This window comes from Olea europaea, unplaced genomic scaffold, assembly GCF_002742605.1.
Source record: "Olea europaea var. sylvestris unplaced genomic scaffold, O_europaea_v1 scaffold753, whole genome shotgun sequence".
NCBI classification, from domain to species: domain Eukaryota; kingdom Viridiplantae; phylum Streptophyta; class Magnoliopsida; order Lamiales; family Oleaceae; genus Olea; species Olea europaea.
Genome location: NW_019265938.1, coordinates 274944 through 295921, shown reverse-complemented (window position 1 = coordinate 295921; position 20978 = coordinate 274944). Strand labels below are relative to the sequence as shown.

Here is a 20978-nt window from a genome sequence, read left to right as displayed (position 1 = left end):
GCTTGAAGCGAGTGTAGCTCCAATTCAATTTTTATATCTAAGAGAAGATATAATAAGAATCAATTCCTCTCTCTCTCTCTCTCTCTCCAGCCATATCCAAAGTTTCAGAATATGACATAGTAAACGCACGTATGTATGTATATAGAAAATTGAGTGGATTTACAAGTGAATGCGAATGCGAATGCGAATGCGAATGTGAATGTGATGCGATGCTTATGTTATAAGACGGTAGCCGAAATGAATGAAGGCGTCAACTTCCACTATCACCTGCTTCTTCTATAAATCTCAAAAAGGATAGAAGAAATATCGACAAATTGCTTTGCCGGAAGTGGAACGTGAATCCGACGCCAATTCCACGATACAACTTATTGGGTGCTTTGCTTTTATGGCACTAATATATTACAACCTCACCTCACCAGCAAAAACCTATGGATATATAGGGTAGGTTTCCTTTGTAATATTTTAGGATCAGATTGATTCATTGTTGTTTCGGTAGTGATCTCGAAAAGAGAGAGCGAATTTTCTAATATTTTTATTTCAGTAAGAACTCGAGAGAGACTAATATGGGTTGGATTCTGGGGATCACGACAAAATGATGACCAAAATATATATATATATATATATATATAGTAATACTATTAGAGTAAGAAAGTAAATCCACATTCTCGAGTAATAAGCACATATCCTCCTTAAGTTATACATTTTTTAGTGAGTGATATAAGAAGATGGAATTGCACAAGAAGAAAGCAACATAAAGAAAGGAAGGAAGCTCAGAATGCTTCTTCATTCAATTGATTGTTTTTGAATGCAATGAAGGAAGCCACATCTATATACAAAAACGGGATAACAAATTTCTGGTTAGACCGTGCTGCACATGCCTTTGCCTCCCACTATACAGGGCACCTCAGTTAAAGCTTAACAAAAATGAAAAACTAATTACGACTAATTTCCACTACTCTGTACAACAAAAAGAGAGAGAGGAAAACAGCTAGCCATTATCCAATTTCCCGTTGGCTTTTGCACCGACTACAGCATGAGTCATTTCTTCATCATAATGGCTCGACACTTCAAGTCGTAGTATCCCCGCAAGATGGAGAGTAGAAATTAACTATTCCCATCTTGGAGAGGTGAATGTTAAAAATGTGAGAAGGCAATACCTTTTCAAAAATGTCAACCAACTGGAATTGAGTACTAATGTGAGCCGTGCAAATGCTCCCTTCTTGCTTGATTGTCACAATGAAGAACAACAGCTTGTGGGTGAAGGACTTGAAGATCTAGCAAAATGTACCTCAACCAAGTGAGTTCAGAAACTGTAGCTGTCATTGCTCGATATTCAGCCTCAACTAAGTATCGAGAAAATATTGACTATTTTTTTGACTTCCATGATATGAGAGAATTTTCAAGCAGGACACAGTAACCAGTCAAGATCTTCTGGTATCGGGGCATGAAGCCCAATCGGAATCACAATAGGTAGTCAAGATCTTTGTGTGCTGCTGCCAAATGAAGATCAGTGGGATTAGCCATAAATTGACTTAAGTTCTGAACACTATAACATATATTCGGTCTTGTGATTGTAAGATAAAGGAGCCTCCCAATCAATCTCCTATAAATGCTTCGATCTTTCAAGAGTTCTCCTGCATCTTTGCTTAGCCTTAGGTTCTAGTCCATAGGGACTTTCACTGGCTTGGAACCAAGTGTTCCTGAGTCGGCCAAGATGTCTAAGGCATATTTTCTTTGACAAATTTGTATTCCCTTTGTTGTTCTAGCAACTTCAATCCCCTAAAAGTACCTCAGAGTACCTAGATCTTTAATTTTGAATTTATGGTTCAAGAAATGCTTAAGATCAACAACTGATTTTTCACTGTTAGTGGCAATGATGATATCATCCACATAAACCAATAATGCTATAAAGGAATTGCCGTCTTTCATGGTAAATATGCTGACACACCCCGTCCCGTGTAACATCACTAGATCCGGACGTGGCATGTGCTGATGATAGATACCAACTAAAAGTTGGACCCACCATCAAGGCTACTACAAATACAATATATCACTTTTTATACATCATTTTTCTAAAAGAATTTCGACATTATCTCCCCTGTAAACAGGACTAACTAACCTGTGATCAATTTCACACAAATCCCAAACTATAGCACAACACAACAAAGATAAGCCGAAATCTCAATTTTTACCAAGAAATAAGATGAAATATACATAAGGATACAAAATATATAGTAAACCCCATAACTATCTACAAGTGATGCAAAATCACATCTAGATATGAACATGCATCCCAAAACACTGACTACATGTTCTATGAAGTGAGTCATACTAACAAACTCTGTCGTGTGGCTCTGACTCCAAAATCAAGGCTCAACTCCAAAAGATGCCCAGATTCTCAACTGCTGTTTGATAAGGAAAAACGTGGAAAAATATATGAGTTGATAGCTTAGTGAGTGGAGAAGTTCGAAATATATATACTTTTTTTTATTGAAAATCAAATTCATATCATTTGATAATTCACAAACTACCATCATGTAATTATAGCTAAAAGTGAAATATTCACATAAGGTCATAAAATATTATTTTAAAATCATGATATAACATCAACTGATAATCATGATATAATCTCATCACATCAAACATGCTGAAAAATTCACAAAAAATGTACCCTCTGATTGAAATATATAATTTGCCTCTCGGGCTAAGAACTTTTGCCACAGGGCCTTTGGCCCCCTCTGTGAACGAAAGTCCATCTCAAAGACATCTTATAATCAATTCTAGAACACGATCAATACCCCTCTGTGAACTATATGTACACGATCAAGACCAATGTCAGGTCAAGACCCTCCGTGTAGAATAGAACACGGCCAATGCCCCTCTGTGAACTAGAAGAAGTATATAATCATGGGTATTTTTTTGGCCGATCTCAATATTGCATGTCTCACGTACCAAACAAATCTCAATATCATATGTCTTACATACCAATATGCCATAAATAATCTTTGGTATTCCACATGTATCATAATAAAAGAGATTTCCATAATAACCATGTAATTCGAACACATAATGGCATATAATTGAACGTACTTTAACAATATACTTAATTTATAAATATTTTAAAGATATTTATATTTTTCCACTCACAGAACTATGTACACCAAAATCAACTCATTTGGTACGCTGTCCCAATATCTGTATCGCCGCCTGAAATATGATATAATTTTTAAATCAATAATTAACTATTTTAAGAAATTTCATTAATTAAATAGGCGATACCCAAACTTAATTATTTCACATTTAGGCGATTTCTAACGTCTTTTTAATTACTAAAACTAATTTTTCTTTCATTTTACTCAATTTCATAGTTTATTATACTTAATCCCTTCAATAAAATTGAATTTAATCTAAAAACCTAACAATTATAAAATCAAACATACCCTTTCAATAAGTAACTTTTACTTACCTTTCAAAATTGAGAAATTCAAGCCTAATGGTATAACACACTTAATTCCTAACACTTTGGTGAGTTTTCCCTTCCTCCTCCCTCCTTTTTCCTTTCTCTTTTTCTCTCTTCTTCTTCTCTGCACCCTTTTTTTTTTCTTTTTTTTTTTGTGTTATGGATTTGGATTACATATGTATATAAATACATTGGGAATGGGTTGGTTTGGCATAGCTGCCTACCGTTTTCTTTTTCTTTTTAATTTTTTTAGTTTGACTTTTCTTTTGAATTAATTAAAGTATTACAAAACTCACCCCCTTGAAAAAAATTTCGTCCTCGAAATTTGATTAACTAAGTGCGAAAAATCTGGGGATACTGAGAACGCATCTGCTCTTCACTTTCCCATGTCACTTCTTCTATAGCATGATTCATCCACAAGACTTTAACCAAAGGAATAGTCTTACTACGCAAAACCTGTTCCTTCCTATCCAATATCTGAACTGGTTCTTCTTCATAGATAAGATTTTTCTTCAGCTCTACTGGTTGTGATTCCAAAACATGAGATAGATCTGGAATATACTTACGAAGCATAGAAACATGGAATACACCATGAATTCTGGAATTCTGTTGGCAAAGTCAATCGATACGCAACTAGACTGATGCGTTCAACAATCTCGTATGGGCCAATATACCTCGGACTCAATTTACCTCGTTTACCAAATTTGATAACACCTTTCCATAGAGATAATTGCAGGAAAACTCTATCCCCAATATCAAATTCAAGGTTTCTTCTACGTCTATCTGCATAGTTTTTCTGTCTATCTTGGGCTGTCTTTAACTTTTTAATTATTTTTACTTTCTCAGCAGTAATCTGGACATATTCAGGACCCAATAACTTTCTTTCACCAACTTCATCCCAACATACTAGAGTTCTGCATTTCCTATCATATAGTGCTTCAAAAGGAGCCATTTCTATACTCGAATGATAACTGTTATTATAAGCAAACTCCATCAAAGGAATATGAGTATCCCAATTCCCTTTAAACTGTAATACACAGGCTCATAACATGTCTTCCAAAGTCTGAATAGTTCTTTCTGACTGATCATTTGTTTGTGGATGAAAAGCTGTACTGAAATGAAGTTTAGTACTCATAGCTTTCTGCAAACCGGGCCAAAATTTAGAAGTGAAACGAGAATCTCTATTTGAAACAATAGATATTGGTGCTCCATACAAACTGATTATCTCATCAACATATATTTTTGTCAATTTATCTAACGAGTAGGTAACTTTTATAGGCAAAAATCTGGCAATCTTCGTCAATCTGTCTACAATAATCCATATGTCATCATGTCCACTATGAGTCCATGGAAGTCCAAATAGAAAATCTATAGTAATGTGTTCCCATTTTCACTCAGGAATAGGCAATGTTTGTAACAATCCTACTGTTTTCTGACGATCTGATTTCACTTGCTGGCAAACGAGACATCTGGATACAAACTCAGCTATTTCTCTCTTCATTCCATGTCACCAATAGTGTTCTTTGAGTACACGATATATTTTTGTACTACTAAAATGCATCCGTAAGCTGAACTATGTGCCTCTTCTAGAATTTCTCCCTTCAATTTCGAATCATCTGGAATACATAATCCGTTTCCCATAGCTAAAGCTTCGTCATCTCGAATGGTATAATCTGTATGCTTACTTTTACTAACTTCTTCTTTCAATTTGCTCAACACTGGATCTTGAGTTTGAGTTTCTCTAACTACGTCAATCAAAGTAGGCCTCACTTGGAAGTTGGCAAACAATGCTCCTCCACTGGTAATTGATAACTAGGCATGAGAAGCTCTGAACTCACCAAATAAAGATGAACATACTGCACTAGTCTGGGTCATAGGACTCGATATTTTCCGATTGAGAGCATCAGCAGCTACATTAGCCTTCCCTGGATGATAATCAATCTTACGGTTGTAATCTTTTATCAGCTATAACCATCTTTTTTGCCTCAAGTTTAACTCTTTCTGATCGAAGATATACTTTAAGCTTTATGATCTATATATATTTGGCATCTCTCACCATACAAGTAATGTCTTCAAATTTTCAAGGCTAGGACAACCGCAGCTAGCTCTAAGTCATGTGTAGGATAATTCAGTTCATATTTCTTCAACTGCCTGGAAGCATACGCTATAACTTTCCCATTCTGCATCAAAACATAACCAAGACTGAAGACCATGACGTGAAGCATCACTATATATCACAAACTCTTCATTGGGAGATGGAAGGGTAATAACTAGAGTTGACACTAATCTATTTTTCAATTCAAGGAAACTTCTTTCACAATTTTCATTCCAAACAAATTTAGCATTCTTTCTAGTCAAAATGGTCAAAGGAAGAGCAATTTTAGAAAATCCTTCTACAAAACAACGATAATAAGCCAAGAAAACTTCGAATTTCCGTCACATTAATAGGCCTTTCCCATTTTACCACTGCCTCTGCTTTCTGCAGGTCAACATAAATTCCTTCTGCTGATATGACATGTCCCAAAAATACAACTTTATCAATTCAGAATTCACATTTACTGAATTTAGCATACAACTGCTCATCACGTAGAGTCTGCAAGATGATTTTGAGATACTCTGTGTGCTCATCGTGATTATGAGAGTATACTAAAATATCATCGATGAACACAATCACAAATCTATCTAAATTTGGGCGAAACACTCTATTCATCATGTTGTGTGTTGTCACACCTGTCCTACCCACCTGGGCCAATGGCCCACTCATCCTGATCCACGTGGCATTCCTGCCGAGGTGGCACACATTGCCGAGGTGGGTTATATCTAAAGTGCTTCAAGCCGAGGTCCATCCGTCGAGGTTCCTCGATCCGATGTACGCAAGTCTGCCGAAGTCCAACTACCGAGGCCCATGACCCAGAAGCATGGAACCTGTTGAATGTAGCTGAGGTCCTCAAGTGGAAGTACTTGTCAAATGGTCGAAGCCCCGAAGTTGATGCACTAGCCTTTTAACCACAAGGAGCTTCCTCCGCAGTCACTTCTCCCAAGAGATCGCCTGCTTAGAGATCTTATTCGAATGACTGATGGAACGTTTGTCACAAGTATAAAGGTCAAGTCTTGTCACTAGTATGGAGGACCTGCGCAAGCAATAAATGCGCCGTAAGCTAGCAAGTCAAGTCCCATACCTAAGAAAAGACGTTTGAACTAAAGAGATGAGGCCACGTGCCACTTCATCCAAGGGCTCCCATTTCATATGTATCACTATAAATACTTCCATTGTGTAATGTCAAAGGCTAATGCAAGAATCAATACTAAAGACTACATTTACTCAACTCTCTCTTAGTTACTTGCAATACACAAATCGAGTTTATACACTTTTACATATACATTTACGAGCACCGGTTGGTAATTATTGTACAATCGGATTACGAACAACCCGCCAGATTTCGAACGTCACCGTCCCGCGTCGTTGGCTTACTCCCACGCCCCTTTGAACCGCTCATTTTAGACCGTCCACGTGTCTTAGCGTGTTGGACTTTCGCCTACGCAAGCGCGGGTAGGACCGGCATCTGTTGGCGCACTTTTTGGGGTCAACAGATTGGCGGCATTCGTGGGAAGCCATACCATAACCACGAGCGACCTTGTGGTAGAAGCTTACTGAAAAACATTTGGGCAACCCCCCTTGAAAAAGGATTTGTAGTTGAAAAAAGAACAGGAGGAACCCCTATCACTTGGAGAAATCTAAGTTTGATAAAAGAAAAATGAGTTCTAACGAAGACACTCCCCCAAGGAGGGTAAGAGAAAGTAGGAATGTGCCTCCCCAGCCTGCTGCCCCAGTAGCTCGGCCGAGGCTCCACCACCACCAAAGGAGAGGTGGGATACGTGCGACAGCACGACTATCAAGAGAAATGGCTACCATGGTAGCCAACATGAGGGATATAGCCAACCAAAACTTGGCCATGAGGGAGCTCATGGCCCAAATGCAAGGCCAGGGAGGTTTCCCCATTTCCCCATATGCCCCCCACGGGCACTATCAGCAAGAGGACGAGGTCCAGAGTCATAGAGCTACCTCGCCAGACTATGGTCGAGGTGAAAGCCCATTCGAGAGGGAAGTGGGAATCGACATTTCCTCCAACTATGCATCTGGCCGACCCACCGAGGTCCAAATGAGCCATGATAACTTTTCACCTCCGTATGAGCAAGACCCAAGACATAGGAGAGCAGGAAGTGTTTTTGACAAAATCAGCCCTGCCGAACCAAGGCCCAGTCAACAGCAGACTCAGTAGCCTCAGACGAGGCCACAGCCTCCACCTCCGATGCCCCAGCAGTCGGAGAGAAGGCATGAAAATGCCCCCCGCACTGTCCCGCCTAGAAGTAGGCCGCAAAGGAGGGAGGAAGAGGCTAGGAACCGGCCCAGACCCTCTCACCAACAACCGAGGTACGAGGCCGAAGACTACGATTTTGATGAGCAGCAGAGGTCCTGTGACTTGGACGATGATGATGAGAACCTGCCATTCTCAAGAGAACTAAGAAATGCCCAGGTCCCGAGCCACTATGTCATGCCAAAAATACTAAAGTATGATGGGAGAGGGGACCCAGAAAAGCACCTCAACGCTTACAAAACTCACATGAGCCTAAGGGGCGCCACCCCAGCCGTAAAGTGCAGAGCATTCCATTTAACCCTCAGTGGAGCGACTAAAATCTGGTATAGTAGGCTACCATCTGGGAGCATTCGAAGCTGGCCCGAGTTCAAAACTACCTTCTTGAAGAGGTTTGCAGTGAGCAAGGAAGGAGAGGCCCCCATCCAGCGTCTTCAAGACACGAGACAGGCGCATGGCGAATCCTTGAAAAGCTTCCTATCCCGCTTCACCGACGAGATGACCTACTGTGTACAAGTCACCGACAGAGAAGCAATATCTGCATTGAGAGGAGGCTTGAACATGAACACCCTATTCTGGAGGGATGTGCAGAATGAAGACCCCACCACCTATGACGCCCTACTAGATATGATGAGAAGGGAGATAATCAATGAAGAATTGATCGAGCATAGGAACAGGGCAAGCAGAGGCCTCCCACCTTCTCAAAGACAGCGAGGTAGGGGACCGATCTCTCACCTCATGGACTACCAGATGAACCGAGCCGAAAATGAGAACTCCGGCTAAGCCCTGGCCACCACAACTCTGAACGAGGTTCCAACCTTGGCATATGAGGATGTCAACCCAACTGCTGACCCATATCAGATGGAGGCCTAGCAGGGACCCCGTAGAGGAAGAGGCCGAGGTCGAGGTTTTGCACCTAGAAATAGGTCCAATCCGAACCTCCCTGGATACTGCTTGCACCACAGGTCTTATGGGCAAGACACCGCGGATTGTAGAGACTATGCACACCGCTCCCGGCAGGAACCCACCAGAGAAAGACATAACTCGCCCCAGGCGAACAGGCCCCCGCCCAGGCAGGACAACCGACATGGGCGTGAGGCGGCCGCTCCTCGTCAAAGGGATGTATCCCCAAGGCGAAGAGAGCAAGACACAGAGAGGCCCAGGGAAGGGCGTAGACACCGAAGAAATAGGCAAGCTCAAAATGAGGCCCCTATCCACGAGATAGATACCATATTTGGAGGCCCTTATGTTGGCGGTGAAACACGAAATGCCAAAAGAAATTATGCTAGGGAGGCTAAGCACCCCCCTCTGACGAGTTACATTGTGGACAGTAGCTCTCGAAGAAACCAAGTACCACCAATTGCCTTCACCCAGGAAGACGCCGAAGGAGTTCATTACCCCCATTGCGATGCGCTGGTGGTGAAGGCCGTCATAGCCCGAAATGGGCTCAAACGAATGCTAGTCGACAGCGGAAGCTCCGTCAACATCCTATTCGGGTTCGCCTTTGACAAGATGATATTGGACCATCAGTTGACGCCCACCACCACTCCATTGTACGAATTTATCGGAGATAGCATCACTCTGAGAGGAAAGATAACACTGGCAGTGTAGATGGGAGAATGTCCTCAAACTACAATGAACTTCATGGAATTCCTCGTAGTTGACAGCCGGTCGGCTTACCACGGAGTCTTGGGCAGACCGGCCCTAAAGGAATTGAGAGCAGTCATCTCTATCCACCACTTATGCATGAAATTCCCAACAGAAAATGGGGTGGCAACGGTGAGAGGCGACCAGAGAGGTTTGAGAGAGTGCTATCTGAGCTCCATTAAGAAGGTAGAGCCCCGGGACGTCCACGTGATCATGGCTAATGTGGTCATGGCGGATGTCCCAGGTGACGCTCCCATTGACCAGGAAGATGTTGATATCATTGACGCACTGCTTATTCAGGAGGTGCTGATCGTTGATGAGATCGACCCCCGCATAATGGAACATGAGCCTCAAGCATCCCCTGTAGAGGAACTTGAGAGCTTCTCAGCCGACCCCCGAGATCCGTCCAAGGTGTTGAAAGTAGGCAGAGGCCTATCCAACATTTTGAGAGAAAAGATTAAGGACTTCCTAGGCAAGAACCTTGACGTCTTTGCTTGGAGGCATGAGGACATGGTGGGCATAGACCCCAAGATCAGCTGCCACCACTTGAAAATTGATCCTAATGTTGCCCCGCATAGACAAAAAAGGAGAGCCCTCAACCCTGAGAGGTATGAGGCCCTAAAGGAAGAGGTTCAGAAGCTCATCCAAAATGGCTTCATCAGGGAGGCCACCTATTCGAGGTGGGTCTCCAACCCGATCTTGGTTAAGAAACACAATGACAAATGGAGGGTATGCATCGACTTTACCAATCTTAACAGAGCTTGCCTGAAAGACAGCTTTCCGCTTCCAAGGATTGACCAATTGGTGGACTCCACGGCTGGGCACGAGTTGTTGAGCTTCATGGATGCATACTCCAGCTACAACAAGATCCCCATGCACCCAGTCGATGAAGAGCACACTTCTTTCATCACGGACCGAGGTCTCTATTGCTACAGAATGATGCCTTTCGGGTTGAAAAACGTCGGAGCAACCTACCAAAGACTCGTGAACAAAATATTTACCGACCTCATTGGCAAGACAATGGAGGTCTACGTGGATAACATGCTGGTGAAGAGCTTAGAAGTAGAGAACCACATAGCGCACCTCAACAACACTTTCCAAATCTTGAGAAGGTACAGGATGAGGCTCAACCCCTTGAAATGTGCCTTTGGGGTGGCCTCCGGCAAGTTCTTAGGGTACATGGTCAACCAGCGAGGAATTGAAGCAAATCCCGAGAAGATTGAGACTCTGTGCCAGATGAGGTCCCCTCAAAAGTCAAAGGAGGTGCAAAGCTTAACTGGACGAGTGGCGGCACTTAGTCGCTTCGTCTCCAAAGCGACTGACAAGTGCCTCCCATTTTTCAAAGTACTCAAGGCTGGGAAGAAATTCCAATGGACTAAGGAATGTGAAGAGGCTTTCCAAGGACTGAAAAGGCATTTGGGGCAGGCCTCCCTCTTCTCCAAGCCGAAGCCCGGTGACATCTTGCAACTATATCTTGCCGTCTCCAATGACGCCATCAGTTCGGTGCTGATTTGAGAAGAAGGGTCCACCCAACTTCCCGTCTACTATACGAGTAAAGCGTTCCTATCGCTGGAGACCCGATACCACGATATGGAGAAGCTTGCTTTGGCCTTAATCACGGCCTCTAGGAAGTTGAGACCCTACTTCCAAGCTCATACCATCCATGTACTTACAAATTTTCCCCTAAGGCAAGTTCTCCAAAGGCCCGATGCCTCGGGAAGATTGTAGAAATGGGTAGTGGAACTAAGTGAATTTGACCTTATGTTCAAAGCTAGGGCAGCCATCAAAGGGCAAGCTTTAGCTAACTTTGTTGCTGAATTCGCCAACCTACCCGAGGTGGATGAAATCATGGAATCCGTTGAACCCCCACGTGGAGCCTCTTCGTCGATGGCTCAGCTGGGGAGGTCGGCTCAGGTGCCGGGATTGTCCTCATAAGCCCCGAGGGTCACAAACTCACCTCGATCGTGAGGTTCGGATTCAAAGCCATCAACAATGTTGCAGAGTATGAAGCACTCCTTGCAGGCCTCAGATTGGCCAAGGAAATGCAAGTAAAGAAGCTACTCGTTAGTAGTGACTCCCAGCTGGTTGTTAGCCAAGTCAATAGTAATTTCTCAGCCAAAGACAAAACGATGGCCTCCTATCTGAAAATGGTGATGAACCTCATCCCATCCTTTGAGAAGTTCGAGTTAACCCAGATTCCCCGCATCGAAAATGATCATGCGGATGCACTCTCGAAGCGAGCTAGTAGCAAAGACTCGGAGCTACTCACTGTAGTACCTATCGAGCACCTCCTCCTGCCTTCTACCGAGGCCCCTAATGTCATGTGGGTTGGTGGAACTCCTACCAGGATGCAACCAATCATAGCATATCTGAAAGACCAGGCACCGCCCACCAACAAGAATGACACTTATAAGCTGAGAAGGAGGTTAGCCCACTTTCTTTTCATCGATGACATTCTCTGCAAGAGAAGCTTCTCCTCTCCACTCTTACGATGAGTCGGGAGAGAAGAGGCTACCTACATACTAAGAGAAGTCCACGAGGGAGTGTGCAGTAACCACTTTGGAGGCCTATCTCTAGCACAAAAAATACTGAGGCAAGGGTACTACTGGCCTACCCTGAAACGGGATGCCCTCGAATTCGTGCGAAAATGTGATAAATGCCAACGATTCTCTCTCGTACAAAGATGACCGTCACAGGATTTGACTGCAGTCTCTAGCCCCTAGCCCTTCTCGAAATTGGGTGTGGACCTCATAGGCCCCCTACCTAAGGGTAGAGGAGGTGCAAGTTTTGCAATAGTGGCCATTGATTACTTCACAAAGTGGGTCGAAGCTGAACCACTGGTAAAAATCACAGAAGCAAACACCTCCAAGTTCCTATGGAAGAATATTATTTTTCGGTTCGGAATTCCCTACTCGATCGTCTCAGACAATGGCAGGAAATTCGATAACAAGAAGGTTAGAGAACTGTGTGAAGATCTTGGCATAAAGAAGCACTTCTCTACACCTCACCACCCACAAGCTAATGGCCAAGTTGAAGCCGTAAACAAGACAATCAAGCACGTCCTGAAAAGGAAGCTTGATGTATCCAAGGGAGCTTGGGTTGATGAGCTACCCCAAGTACTTTGGGCAATCCGAACCACCACCAGGACCCCAACTGGAGAGACCCCTTTTCTCATGGCTTTTGGGACTGAGGCGATGAGCCCCGTGGAGGTCGGACTCCCATCTCCACAGCGTCTACACTTCAGCGAAGTGACAAACGACGAGCTCCGGAGGCTCGACCTCGATTTCATTGAGGAGAGAAGGGATGACTCCCAGCTGAGGCTAGGCACCTATCAAAGAAAGATGACAAGGTACTTTAACTCCAAAGTCAAGAAGAAGTCGTTCCGAATCAACGATCTTGTGCTCAGGAGGGTCTTCCCATCTTCAAAAGAACTTGGTTCCGGTTCCCTGGGATCGAACTGGGAAGGTCCATACAAGATCAGAGCAGAAATCCGACCTGGAACCTACTGGATTGAAGACATGGATGGCAAGGCACAACCCCGTCCATGGAACATTGAACACCTCAGAATCTTTTATCAATGAATTGTATCATGCTGGATGACTTTCCCAGCCTTTGTAATATTTCTATGGCTCAATAAAATACATTGATTAAATCACGTCATACTGCGTTGTCACCTCGGAGGAGAGGCTCGGGACCCACATGCGGGCCACCTCGCTTGAACTCCGAGGCGCTAGCACATCCCTCCTTTTGGCCTTGCTGAACGCCAAGGGGAGAAGCCTCAACATGGCTGCACCATCCACCATGTCTAGGATGCGTCGTCACCTCGGAGGAGAGGCTCGGGTTCCACCTCTTGGCCACCTCGCTTGAACTCCGAGATACTAGCACATGCCTCCCTTTGGCCTTGCTGGACTACAAGGGGAGAAGCCTCAACATGGCTGCACCATCCACCGTGTCTGGGATGCGTCGTCACCTCAGAGGAGGCTCAGGTTCCACCTCTTGGCCACCTCGCTTGAACTCCGAGGCGCTAGCACATGCCTCCCTTTGGCCTTGCTGAACGCCAAGGGGAGAAGCCTCAACATGGCTGCACCATCCACCATGTCTGGGATGCATCATCACCTCAGAGGAGAGGCTTGGGACCCACCTCTGGGCCAAAATGCTTGAACTCCGAGGCGCTAGCACATGCCTCCCTTTGGCCTTGCTGAACGCCAAGGGGAGAAGCCACAACCGCTACAGTCCGAGGCTCACACTGTTAATGTGCTTAAGTTTGAGGTTCACACTGTTCATCTCCTTAAGTTATGTTAATGTGCTTAAGTCCGAGGTTCGTACAGTTCATCTCCTTAAGTCATGTTAATGTGCTTAAGTCCGAGGTTCGTACAGTTCATCTCCTTTGGTCATGTTAACGTGCTTAAGTCCGAGGATCACACTGTTCATCTCCTTAAGTTATGTTAATGCGCTTAAGTCCGAGGTTCGTACAGTTCATTTCCTTAGGTCATGTTAATGTGCTTAAGTCCGAGGCTCACACTGTTCATCTCCTTAAGTTATGTTAATGTGCTTAAGTCCGAGGTTTGTACAATTCATTTCCTTAAGTCATGTTAATGTGCTTAAGTCCGAGGTTCGCACTGTTCATCTCCTTAAGTTATGTTAATGTGCTTAAGTCCGAGGCTCCCACAGTTCAGTCACTCAAGTTATGTTCATTTATTTCAGTCCGAGGCTCACAAAGTTATTTAGTTCATGCTTCTATCAAGTTCCAGTAAATTTGTTTAACAAGGTATAAAAACTTGGACAAAAAGCAACAATGAAAGAAGAAAGACATCATATTGATATTTCAAAGAAGGTTACAGAGGAGGGCCTCTGGCCATTACATCCAAATTACTGAAAAATTAAACCTAGTCTATGCCTGGCTAGATGACGGAGGCGCCTCGGCACTGGGGGCTTCGACAACTTGGGCATCAGTAGTTGTTTTCTCTGCCTCAGCACTTGGGGCTTCGGCATCAACTTCTTCATCACCCTGGACCTCCTCAGCTGGGGTATAAGGTACCTCATCCACAAATTCGGACCTAAGTTGAGCCAGGTCTAAATTGGGATATAGCTCCTCTGCCCTCTCCAGCACTTTGGCATAGGCGAAGTTCCTCCAGTACGAGCTGAAGCTTTTATACTCCTTTGTAGTGTGGAAATTGGCGATATATTCCTTCACCACCTCTTTCCTTACAGTTCGGGCCTCTTCTCTGGCAATAGAGACGTCGTTTATGTACCACTTCGCCTGGCCTTCGAGAAACTGATAGGCATCTCGAGCACCGGCCAAGGAGAGATTCGCCTTCTCAAGAGCCTCGACAGTCACCTTTTGGTGCTCATTGGAGACCTCCACCTTCTTTGTCAAGGAGGCCACCTCGCACTGTGACTCATATACTTCCTTCTTTAGGGCCTCAATTTGGGCCAAAGCAGACTCAAGCTTCGCCGCTTCTTCAACTCTCTGGGCTTTGGCATCATTGGCCTCGGCCTTAGCAGCTTTAACCTCCTTTGCAAGGGAGGTAGCCTTCCCCTCCGAGGCGTGGGTCCTTGTCTGGAATTCGCTCAAGGCCTCCTTGCATTAGAGCGCGAGGCCAAAGGTCCGAGCGCTTTGGCTCACCAGTGCCCTTGTCAAGTTGGTGGCATCACAAGACGAGGCATACAGCTGCCACCTCTCTGTCCAGAACTTGTAAAAGCTCTCGGTGGCACTTCTGATTTCTTTAGGGAGAGCCTTCACCAAGGCTGGGGCCAACTCCTCCTCCCTCCCAGCTAGGAAGTTTGGAGACTTCCCCTTCTCCCGAACCGGCTTCTCCTTTGCTGCCTCCTCTTTGGCGGCTTCTGCAGCTCGTCTTGCGGCCTCTACTCTAGCCTCTTCAGCCTCTACCTCTCTTACCATCTCCATTTTGATGGCTTTGGAGGCTGCAGCAAGAAGCTTCGGCTCTCCAGTCTGTTCGGCCCTATGGGACACTGAGGTCCCAAACTTACCAGCTGAGCTGGAGATGTGCACCAGCTTCCTCTTCTTAGTCTCCTCAAGGACTTTCTCCTTGCCCCAAAGCTCCTTAGGCTTCTCTGGCCTCTGAGTGGTTGCCTCCTCCAAAGCCCTGGGAGTGCAGTCCTTGGAAAGGCGCTCAACCCTGCCTCGGACTTCCTTTGCCCCGCTGGACCCAGGCTTCAGGGGCCTCGCCTTCAAGATAAGAAACAATAAGGATAAAAACAAGGGATAAAGTGTTGGGGCCTCATACCTCTGGATGCCATCAACTCGAAGTCCAAAAAGTATCTGCTCCTATCAATTAGGTGATCGAAGTGGTGAAGCTTCAGAGGCCTCTTGTAAATGTCCTCCATCACCTTGAATTCTTCCCTGCTGAGCTCGAACCTCGTACTACTATCTGCAAAGGAACCCCCAACAGTTAGACGAATTCATATTCTGACTTCAAAAGACAAGCAGAGGTTGGGAGACTCACGAGCTTCGAAGTACTGGGTCGGCACTGTACATGACAGGGCTTTGTCACCCTCCACTGCCTGCCATTTACCTCGCACCCAGAACCAGGACTCCTTCCACCCCTTGATAGAGGAAGGAAGTCCCACCACAAAGGGTGCGTGAGCCCCCCAAGGCGTGAGGTAGTACCACCCCCTTGACTCTCTCCCAATTACCCGGGGCTGGAACAGGGTCATGAACACATGAAGAGGCATGTCCTCCCCAAGTGACACTTCCTTTCACAGGAAGTACGAGCCGACCAACTGGCTCCACCCATTCGGCAGAACCTGGGTCGACGACAGCATGAATTTCCTAAGCACCACCCTAAAGAAGGGGTGCAGAGGAAGACGCATACCTGCCTTAAACAGGTATTTACTCACGGCCACGCAGTCGGGCCTCGGATAGCAGGCCCGCTCGTTCGGCTCGGGGATTAACATTTCTATGTAGTGGGGTACACTGTACCTCTCCCTAAGTTCCCCCAACCTCTTCCCCGTCATATTCGAGGGCACTTTAGAAGCCCCCCACTCCTGGGTATAATCTACAGGCTCCTCGGCCATGGCATACCTATCCACCTCGGACATCCCCCCGTGGCCGACCCCATAGTCTAAAGACGCCACTGTAATAAGCTCCCTACCCGAAGTGGACTCCATTTTGTCAGTAAACAGACAGTAACAAGGGTTTTTTATGCAAACAATACCTAAGGGAGTTCGACACAAACGGAGACTGGCCGGAATTTAATATCACAGACAACCTCGACGCCGGAAAATTGGAGATTTGAGAGAGTTTTAGAGTGCAAAGTGTTCAAAAATCCTGAAAATTGGAATTTTCTCGCCTTTTATAAAGGTCCAAGATAAACCCCAGCCGTCAGATCAAATCTCAGTCAATCCGAGCCCTCCACTTCAGATCCAATCCGAGGCGTTGAATTCAAACAGTTTTTAAATCCTACACTTCAGATTTATGCGTGCCTCCCACGCACCTCTCCAACGCTTCTACTTCTAGAAGCGCAGCTGCCCTCATAATTGTATTTTTAATTCGACGGCAGCAGCGCCTTGGAAGTCGTAACGGTTTAGCCACCTTTTCTCGAAAATAAGCACAAAACATCAAATCATTGGCACAGCAGCCAACGCACAATCATTACCATTGGACCTCGGCAAGCCTTGCAGGTTTGGTTCCTCAACCACCTCGGCTACTCTCCTCACCATTTAGCATCAAAGCCTTGCAGGTTCGGTTCCTGAACCACCTTGGCTTCTCTCCTCGCCATTCAGCAATCAAGCCTCGCAGGTTCAGTTCCTGAACCACCTCGGCTTCTCTCCTCGCCATTCAGCAATCAAGCCTCGCAGGTTCGGTTCCTCAACAACCTCGGCTTCTCCCTCCACCATTCAGCATTAAAGCCTCGTAGGTTCGATTCCTAAACCACCTCGGCTTCTCTCCTCGCCATTCAGCAATCAAGTCTCGCAGGTTCAGTTGTTGAACCACCTCGACTTCTCTCCACGCCATTCATCAATCAAGCCTCGCAGGTTCGATTCCTCAACCATCTCGGCTTCTCCCTCCACCATTCAGCGTCAAAGCCTCGCAGGTTCGGCTACTCAACCACCTCGGCTCATCTTCAGAGTTCAAACACCTCGCTTACTCCATCGCTCACCCACAGCAACACTTCTCAAACTCCAACCATGATATAAATATCTATACTTGGACTTGGGGACTATTATTTGGGGTTAAAAAATTCTTTCAATTTTTACTCCATTAAAGTCCACGCATTACATTAATGATTATACTTGGACTTGGGGGACTATTGTTGCGTGTTGTCACACCTGTCCTACCCTCCTAGGCCAATAGTCCACTCATCCTGATCCATGTGGCATTCCTGCCGAGGTGGCACACATTGCCGAGGTGGGTTATATCTAAAGTGCTTCAAGCCGAGGTCCATCCGTCGAGGTTCCTCGATCCGATGTACGCGAGTCTGCCGAAGTCCAACTACCGAGGCCCATGACCCAGAAGCATGGAACCTGTTGAATGTAGCTGAGGTCCTCAAGTGGAAGTACTTGTCAAATGGTCGAAGCTCCGAAGCTGATGCACGAGCCTCTTAACCACAAGGAGCTTCCTCCACAGTCACTTCTCCCAAGAGATCGCCTGCTCAGAGATCTTATTTGAATGACTGATGGAACGTTTGTCACAAGCATAAAGGTCAAGTCTTGTCACTAGTATGGAGGACCTGCGCAAGCAATAAATGCGCCGTAAGCTAGCAAGTCAAGTCCCATACCTAAGAAAAGACGTTTGAACTAAAGAGATGAGGCCACGTGCCACTTCATCCAAGGGCTCCCATTTCATATGTATCACTATAAATACTTCCATTGTGTAATGTCAAAAGCTAATGCAAGAATCAATACTAAAGACTACATTTACTCAACTCTCTCTCAGTTACTTGCAATACACAAATCGAGTTTTTACACTTTTACATATACATTTACGAGCACCGGTTGGTAATTATTGTACAATCGGATTACGAACAACCCGCTGGATTTCGAACGTCATCGTCCCGCGTCGCTGGGCTACTCCCACACCCCTTTGAACCGCTCATTTTAGACCGTCCACATGTCTTAGCGTGTTGGACTTTCGCCCACGCAAGCGCGGGTGAGACCGGCATTTATTGGCGCACTTTTTGGGGTCAACACATCATATCCATAAATGTTGTTGGTACGTTGGTCAACCTAAATGGCATCACAGGAAATTCAAAATGACCATACCTTGTTCGGAAAGCAGTTTTTGGCACATCACTATTCATGATTTTAAGTTGATGATATCCAGAACGTAAATCAATCTTTGACAATACTGCAGCACCATGAAGCTGATCAAATAGATCATCAATACGTGGCAAAGGATATTTATTGCGAATTGTCACTTTGTTCAATTGTCTGTAATCTATGCACAATCACATGGTGTCATCTTTCTTCTTTACAAACAAAACTGGTGCTCCCCACAGAGATATACTAGGTCTGATAAAACCCTTGTCAACCAATTCTTGCAACTAAACCTTTAGCTCTTTCAATTATGCTAGTGTCATTTTATAGGGTGCCCGTGAAATAGGTGCAGTTCCTGAAATCATATCTATAGTGAATTCCACATCTCTGTTTGATGGTAAGCCTGCTAATTCTTCTGGAAATACATCAGGAAAGTCCTTAACCACCGGGATATCTTCAAGTTTTAGTTTGTTAACATCTGTATCAATTACATGAGTCAAATATGCATGGCAGCCCTTGTTGAGTAATCTTCTAGCGTCAACAACAAATATCACACAAGATCGTCAAATTCTACACTGTCCATTGAATATAATTTCAGGCTGTCCTGGTTGTCTAAACATGACTTCCTTTCGAAAACAATCAATTGAAGCTCGATTTGTTGACAGAAAGTCCATACCCAAGATAACATCGAAATCATGTATGTCAAGAGGTATTAAATTTGCCTTCAGCTTGTTCTCCTTTACCTTAATCCCACAATCTCGATATATATTGTTTGCTAATAGTGATTCTCCTACTGGTGTATTCACTACCAAACAACTGCCTAGAGGTTCTGACTTATGATTCACATATAAAGCAAATACAAATGACATAAAGGAATATGTAGATCCAGGATCAATCAAAATACGAGTATTTATATCAAAAATAGACAACATACCCATGATAACATCTGGTGACTCATCTGCCACCTGCTGAGTAATAGCAAAAACTTTGCCCTAGGTCTTTGGCCGTCCTACCTACCCTTTTGATTTTGTACCACTACCGCTTGTGATATTAGACTGGGCCACACTGTTTGCACATGCTCTGTTAGCTGAATCATCTCTCTGAGTCTGATTCTGTCTTATACTACCGGCACTCTGCTGAGAAAACATCCTCTGTGCCATGCCACCCTCCTGGAATACAACATGGCAATTCCTTTTCAGATGTCCTTGGCCACAGTGATAGCAAACACCAACTTCCTTGAACTTTAAATACTCTCCAAGATGAGATCTTCCACATAATTGACAAGAAGAAAATCTGGCACTAGTAGAACTCTCTTCCTATCTCGGAGTAAATGATCTCTGGAAAGAACCCTGAGTATAATTACGACTGGCCAATGGCTGCTATATAGTACTGGGATTGAAACTAGGACCCTGACTTTCTCGGAATCGAGATTTGAATTGACCTGAGCTGGACACACCAGTTCGAAATCCTCTATCGTCCCTCCGTGGTGGTCTATAGCTAGAAGCACTAGCCATTGTCTGACTATTGCTTGCTCCGAATATTGTTTGTTATCTACCACTTGGCCTATCAGAAATGCTCTTTTCTACTCTCAAAGCTAATTCCACCAATTTGCCAAATTCGTTCCAGCCTGCAGTTGTTACTACTGACATGATTTCTTCCCTTAACCCATTTTCAAATCGTCTGCATTTATCAATTTCGTTGCTTACCAGAACTTGGGCATACTTGAAAGTTTAATAAATTTTACTTGATATTCTGCAACTATCATCTGCCCTTGCACTAGTTTCAAAAATTCCTCCTGTCTTGCATCTTTATAGGACCAAGGATAATAGGCATCGTAAAAGATAAGACAAAAATCTGTCCAAATAATAATGGAAGGGTCTAGATATGTGCTCCATACCGACTGCCACCAATCATACGCACCCCCTCTAATAAGAAGGTTGCAAGACACAACTTTCGATCGTCTGAGCAACCCATAACGTCAAATACCCTCTCTATCTTGGTCATCCATGCTTACACAACTGCAGTATCGGCTGTGCCAGTGAACACTTTAGCCCCTAACTTTGTAGCCCTTTCAATACTAAAATCTCTATCAGTATTACACATAGCAGATGCAACGACAATAGCAATTCTTTCAACATCAATAGGATCAGTTCCAATCACATTTCCCAGCCCCCGTTGTCTAGGAGCTGGTGAACTGATTCATCTACTCTCTCGGGCTCTTTCAGTTTATCTCTATCAGGAGATATGTGAGACTGGGGCAACATATCTTGGAGCCTTCG

The 20978-nt window shown here is 44.6% G+C and overlaps 2 protein-coding genes across 2 annotated transcripts; both read right to left on the bottom strand.

The window, feature by feature from the left end:
• Positions 1 to 3793: 3793 nt before the first annotated feature.
• Positions 3794 to 4454, bottom strand: LOC111391110. The gene is made up of 2 exons (XM_023016262.1): positions 4151 to 4454; positions 3794 to 4011 (listed from the first exon to the last, which is right to left on the bottom strand). Exons 1-2 carry the CDS (start codon positions 4452 to 4454, stop codon positions 3794 to 3796), a joined length of 522 nt encoding a protein of 173 aa, XP_022872030.1.
• Positions 4455 to 4502: 48 nt separating this feature from the next.
• LOC111391109 lies at positions 4503 to 6173 on the bottom strand. The gene is made up of 6 exons (XM_023016261.1): positions 6020 to 6173; positions 5925 to 5965; positions 5557 to 5640; positions 5318 to 5425; positions 4972 to 5272; positions 4503 to 4828 (listed from the first exon to the last, which is right to left on the bottom strand). The coding sequence occupies exons 1-6, from the start codon at positions 6171 to 6173 to the stop codon at positions 4503 to 4505; spliced, it is 1014 nt and encodes a 337-aa protein (XP_022872029.1).
• Between the last annotated feature and the right edge of the window lie 14805 nt (positions 6174 to 20978).

Bases quoted from the DNA above. Each gene is read 5' to 3' on its own strand.
- LOC111391110 (XM_023016262.1), bottom strand. From the start codon at position 4,454: ATGGAGTTTGCTTATAATAACAGTTATCATTCGAGTATAGAAATGGCT. The intron at 4,012-4,150 runs GTAAATTGAGTC...AGTATATTCCAG, and splicing joins TATCAAATTTGGTAAACGAG to ATCTATCTCATGTTTTGGAA.
- LOC111391109 (XM_023016261.1), bottom strand. From the start codon at position 6,173: ATGATGAATAGAGTGTTTCGCCCAAATTTAGATAGATTTGTGATTGTG. The intron at 5,966-6,019 runs GTAAATGTGAAT...ATGTCATATCAG, and splicing joins GCAGTTGTATGCTAAATTCA to CAGAAGGAATTTATGTTGAC. The intron at 5,426-5,556 runs GTTGTCCTAGCC...AGATGGTTATAG, and splicing joins ATGACTTAGAGCTAGCTGCG to CTGATAAAAGATTACAACCG.